Source organism: Anneissia japonica, unplaced genomic scaffold (assembly GCF_011630105.1).
Source record: "Anneissia japonica isolate Jap-2015-1 unplaced genomic scaffold, ASM1163010v1 scaffold263_len647688_cov178, whole genome shotgun sequence".
NCBI lineage: Eukaryota > Metazoa > Echinodermata > Crinoidea > Comatulida > Comatulidae > Anneissia > Anneissia japonica.
In genome coordinates this window covers 45,069-51,361 of record NW_022734777.1, presented here as the reverse complement: position 1 = coordinate 51,361, position 6,293 = coordinate 45,069, and the positions used below count along the sequence as shown (strand labels likewise).

The 6,293-nt window shown below is 33.3% G+C and overlaps 2 protein-coding genes across 2 annotated transcripts in view; both read left to right on the top strand.

Annotated features, from left to right (window-relative positions):
* Nucleotides 1-774, top strand: part of LOC117116475 (E3 ubiquitin-protein ligase TRIM71-like) — a 12,910-nt gene extending 12,136 nt beyond the window's left edge. The window contains exon 5 of the mRNA XM_033260533.1: nucleotides 314-774. Coding sequence (XP_033116424.1) covers nucleotides 314-774 — 461 coding nt within the window. The remainder of the gene's footprint in view (nucleotides 1-313) is intronic.
* Nucleotides 731-6,293, top strand: part of LOC117116474 — a 14,658-nt gene continuing 9,095 nt past the window's right edge. The window contains exons 1-3 of the mRNA XM_033260532.1: nucleotides 731-775; nucleotides 2,463-2,981; nucleotides 3,767-3,811. Coding sequence (XP_033116423.1) covers nucleotides 2,537-2,981; nucleotides 3,767-3,811 — 490 coding nt within the window. The 5' untranslated portion in view covers nucleotides 731-775; nucleotides 2,463-2,536. The remainder of the gene's footprint in view (nucleotides 776-2,462; nucleotides 2,982-3,766; nucleotides 3,812-6,293) is intronic.

The following is a 6,293-nucleotide window of genomic DNA, read 5'->3' as shown; positions in this document are numbered from 1 at the left end:
CTGGGGTTGATTTTCTTTTTACTACATAAGCTGTTGGTGTTTCTACATTAGCGGGGAGTTTTACTACATAAGCTGCGGAGTGTGTTACATTAATGGTTTTTACTACATTAGCTGTTCTTTTCTACATACCGGTTGTAACAGCGCTACCCATTTTTCTAATTACTGTTTAATGTTTGAGTATTAGATCAACTAAATAATGAAATAAAAAAAATTTTCTTTGAAATAACTTTCAACTTACTATAAATAAATGGTTAAATTTGTAATGAACCATCTACATCAGTTATGAGGTATCTCTATTTTGATAACTTTATAGAAATCAATGATGATGTCTTCAGACAGCTGTTGACTGTTATTTCGGAATGGTATGACCAGATGGGATACATCAATATGCTGAAGGTTTTGTACAGAGATCTTTTGAAAAACAATTACGAGTTGAATAAGGCTACTAAAGTGATGGACCTAATGAATTTGTTGATTGCTTCTGGGGATTTACACTCAACCCATTTAAGTCTTCTATATGATACCATAAACATAACAAAGCAGTATGGATTGGAAAGAAAAATTCAAGATGTACTGCCAGTATATCAAATTGGTAAAGTTGTAGAAATCTCAGAATTCACACATCATCGACGAAAAGTTATGAAGCTTGGAATGGTACCTGTCTCTTATACACATCTAGATGTGTATAAGAGACAGCCCTTGAAAAACACCCATTTCCTGATTGGAGACACTTCACATATGCACCTCACTGAAAAACCAACCGAAGAATTTTAAGGTAATTATTTCATTAATTTAAGTTATTTAGTATTACAGTAGATCCAATGCTTAACATATTAATGATTCAGAAAAAATTGAAAATACTGAATCAAAATATTATTTACCTGAGCAAAATATCATTGAGGAAAGTCAGAGCATTATACAGTTTATTCATAAGGTATGTAGGCCTACTACAGACCAATAAACCAAATAATGATTAAAAGATTTTATATAATTATTATGGATACATGAGGTGAATATTAATATATAAGATAGGATTGTCTTATGAAAAATAAAGACAATCAGATACTAGTAATAATAAGGGTCCTCACCTGCAAAGATATTATACATTTAACTATTACTTGCTAAAAAGACAAATATGGTAAAATAAAGTAACGGGCATTAAATCTATTCTTTCAATTAGCTGCACATTTACACAGAAGAAATAGATACTTAATGTATTACATCACTTTAGATATTTCCTATATTTATTTAACAGATTCCTTAGCCTAATGATTACTACCTTTAAGCCCAGCACTCACAAGACCAGTTTATCAAATTGTCTTTTGTGTGGGTTTGCTAAGCAAATTGCCTCTCATGACAGTTTACACAAAGTGTGTGTATAATTTTTAATAAGAATTCTGCTCTCAAGAGACAATGACCACCACAATTTCTTTGACTTTAGGCAGATGCTCACTCTGCACACATGATAACAGCTCGTTCAAAGTTTACAATTGAATTGACCAATATTTTTAGCTCCACTCTCATAGCCTAAATAAATACAATTTTATCTGTATGGCCATAGGTATAATTTTTAAAACTTTTTAGCTGAAATTTGTGCACAGAAATAAAAAATATAATGTATGGAAACTTTACAGCTGTAGGGCCTATATTCAGACAATGCAGGGTTTAGGGTTCAAAAACAGCTCATATATTAAAAATGCACTCAAAAATTTTTATTATAAGAAAGTTTGATACTTCTTATTATGTCTGCATATATATCATGTTAAAATCATTATTGTATCCTTACTTAACTTGCATCGTCATAAAAGCTTAATGAACTAATAATTAATAATTACTTTACCATAATGATTTATCCATTCCAAATTATTAAATAATTATTTGAATTATTTAAAATTCACAGCATTATATATCAAGATGGCAGTAAGTTGAATTAGTTTTAAAAGGCGTTTAGATTTCAAAATCCAAAATCTCTCAACTTTCTCCATCTATTTAGCATATTTGTCTTGAAGACTGGGTTACGAATATAAGATGACATTCATTTCAAGAGAATTTAAAATTATTGTCATTGTCTCTGAGAGGATATAATTTTTTTTGTTATTTTTGGTTGGTGGGCTATCATATATTTAGACTGCAGGAAATTGTCCTTAACACAATAATTCTAGGCAACTGACATCCACTAGTTTAAGATAAACTTTCAAGACCATTAGTTAATTTTGCAGTTTTAGAGATCATCAGCATTTTGATAATTCTATGTTTCTGTAAGTTTTTTTTTCTCATGATTAATTTAATTTATTTTTTGGTTGGCCCTACCCATTTTTCTAATTACTGTTTAATGATTGTTTATTAGATCAAATAAATAATGAAATGTAGGACATTTTCTTTTAAATACCTTTCAATTTACTGTAAATAATGGGTATTTATGAACCATCGGTTATGAGATCTCTATTTTGTTAATTTCATAGAAATCAATGATGATGCTTTCAGAGAGCTGTTGTCAGATATTTCAAAATGGTATGATCAACGTAAATACACAAATATGCTGAAAGTATTGTACAGAGAACTTTTGAAAAACAATTATGAGTTGAATAAGGCTACAAAGGTGATGGAATTAATGGATATGTTAACTGCTTCTGGACATCTTCAATCAGCTAATCTCAATGTTCTCTATGATACCATAAACATAACAGAGCAAAGAGGGATCAAAGATATACTGCCAGTATTTCAAAATGTTGAAGATGTAGAAATCTCAAAATTCACACATCACAGACGAAAAATTATGAAGCTTGGAATGGTACTGATTGATGAAGATGTAAATAAGATAAGTGCATTATATAACAAACCAGTAAAGGAATATGCAGACACATGGAGTTTGATTATGGATCTGGAGCGCAACAGGGTAATTTGTGAAGGAAAAATGGAAGCCTTCATTAAAAAACTGAATACCCTTCAACTCCAACATGCTGTGGAAGCTTTAACAGAAGGTATTCAAGTTAATTGCTATTTTTATATCAAATTAATATTGTTATCTGGTGTGGCTATATACGTACACTCCATCATGCATCAGCTTACTGCCAGGAGTTATTTAAAGTTATTTATTAATGTTTTGAAATTGACAACATCCATTGCAGTTTCAGTGCAAGGTTGCAGAATTCCATTTTTGGATAGATCTAGGGCAGGGGTTCTCAACTTGCTGCCCGCGAGTGCCTGTTAATGTTATGCGGCCTGCCAGAACAAGCCGAAAATAATATTTTCCATTAGGCTTGTGCCTAGAATTCTAACCAATAATTTTGCATTCTGTTTTGCCAACTTGGCCTATATTTTGCCCCACAAATTGCAGCAATTTAATGCAACAAACAGCAAAGAGATACTGTATTACCGATGACCCACTGTGTGATATAACATTTTGACTTTTTGATAATACCAAACACAGGGTAACTTTCTAGGTCACGTCAAGATGCCCTGTATGAGCATCTAGCAGCTTATTATTTTTTTTAAAATTCTAATTCGGGAAGGGGAGCATCCCCTCCCACGGCTCGTACCTACAGTATGACGCTCGGATGGTGTTATACGCCATTACCTCCTGCCCTTGCCCTTCAAATTTATTCAATGAACAATTCTGGACACTTTGGAATGACATGTCCTCCTTACTTTCTTGAGGATCTGCTTCCCAGGCCCCCAATGGTGACAAACCATTGTCCCTAAACTTTTAATTATGCCTACCTTTAGAATGTGTAATGTATTATATTAAATTAACTTTTATTTACAGAAATCCCAAATGCATCTTCAAACTCTGAACATGGCCATGGTGAAGGTAATTACATGTGTATAGTTGATTTTAATAATTATAACATAATATAGAAAAACTTAAGTTGTTCAAGTTCATGTAGGAAAGAACAAAATAAATTGACAATTTAAAATTAACAAAAAGAAGTGCATAAAAAGAAACAGGTAAAAAATGTCTGCCCCACAGTACATGGAAAATGATACTAAGTTACTCAACTGCTTTATCATTCATTTAACCTTGGAGAACATTTTTATACCTCCATGATTAACATAATATTGTTTACTCAAAACAACTCTCAAAAGTGGATGTCATAATTCCCATTTCTCACAGTACAGATATTGTTGATAGCTGACCTGATTAGCTGATTTTAAAATTATTGATTCAATATATATCATTTTATCTTTTACTTAAGAAATTGCTGTAAAATTAATTTGCAAGAGCAAAAGAGAATCATCTGATTCTGAAGGTCGACCGGCCATGTCAAAAGACGTAAGGTCTTAGTTTGTTAATTGAACTTGATGAATATAAAGACACTCTGAATGTGAAGGATATGCCAGAATTTTTGACATATATGAGAAACTTTTCAACTATTATGAACATTATTGAAAAAAATAAAAAACAAAAATAAACGAGAGCATCAATGATGCAATAGCCCACTTGACAATAGCTGGCAATGTTTAGGTGCTGTCGGTGGGTGTAGGTTGTGTGGAGTGTTGTTATGTGTATTGAGCATAAAGAAAAACATTTAAAGTTGTATGCATCATCATAGACCTTTTTTGTTATGTTCACTTAACAGTTAGGAAAGGTGTGATGTCGTGTACAGTGATATTAACCAGGAAATATGGTTGTTGTAAGGTTTGTTGTGTACGTAACTTTTTGAAATATTTTGTACTGTAATTATGAAGATATTTATGTAGGGGTTTATGATATAAGTAGACAGTTTGGTGAGTGAATGGAATTTGTTGCATAGAAGTATTTTATTGTGAAGAAATATATTTTCCCAAAGGCGCATTATAACCAGAACCCTGCGGGTGTGTACGTTCCTTTGTACGTAAACATAGTTTAGAGGGATTTGTAGTCCAGTAATGGTTTCTAATGTTTTTACGTACACCTACACCCCCATACAGGTCCTTCCATCAAATGCTGTATATTTACATACCTGCCAACATTCGAATATCAAAAATAGGGACGCTATTCATTGATGACAAACAATTGTCCTAATTACTGTACAGTTGCTTCAAACAAAACAAGAGTTACTTAATTTCAAGTGTACTGTTTATTTACCTCACAACTAACACAAATATTTAAGTTACATTTTAATCAGTAGGCCTACAGTTCACCATGAAGGGCATGGTATGTTGCTTGGGCTGATCTCATTGGAGTCATAACGTCAATATTTATTCGAATTTTCATTTAATCGATTTTGGAGTCTACTAATATGTAGAAAATGCATATATTTTTTTTTTCTCCCCGACGAATTGTGCTTTTTCTCCCCGATGGTGGGGGGGGGGGGGAAGACCCTGCCCCCCCCGCTGGGGCCACCCCTGTTCGAATGACACTTGCCTTGGGCCTAATAATCTCTGTTCAACATTTCCAGCTTGTGTGTCATTAAAGCACTTTAAGTTTCTGTTGTCATGCTTGCTCGAAGCTTGGTCTTGTTTTTTCAACAATAGAGAAAACTCTCACAGTCACTACTGCTATAAAATATTACCATCATAGTTCCCCGGGTAGAACCCCACGCCGACTTTACGCCCAACTTTGCGTACAAGAATTTCCCCGGGTGTAAAGTCCCAGGGTCTGAGGATTGGGTAAGTCGGCCTAGGTCGGTAAATTTAACAAATGCTCAAAAAATAAAGGAATTGTCGCCCAATTGGCGCTAATGCATAAGTTCACCTCAACTCAAAATCAAACTTCCAAGCTGTAATTTTCTTAAATATTCATGTATTATGCAAAAACATGCCTTTACCTACACGATTAACACTATTATATGACAAATCCATTCTGCCGACTTGAAACTCTTAAAATTGCTTACAACAGACATTGGTCGCCAGAAATTTGAATACAAAGCCAAAGAGTGTTTTATCGCCTACAGCTTACATTTTATATCTAACCGAAAAAACAAACATTTCTTGCACAATTGCATGTCCACCAGCAACTATCGAGCACAATGTATACCTGCCGCGAAGCACCGTTTCGAAGCCTATTTGTTTACAAATATGCTGACTTCTTTTGGTTGCACATCTCATACACACATTTTACATGTGAACCATTACATTAGGTCCAATTGACCTAAGGTCACAAAGGAACTAATTACGTATATCATTTGTCTTTGCTTGTTAGTTAAACATGCAGCTTTGTTTGAGAAAGGCTAAATAACTTCTTGCTGACGTCAGATATTGATGTATGTATATGTTTATATGTATATATACTCCTAACTAACTCATAGGGTGAAAAATCCTTTGTCTACATTTTGCCTTAACGTCGTTAAAATTTCCCCTTAGCGGCATTA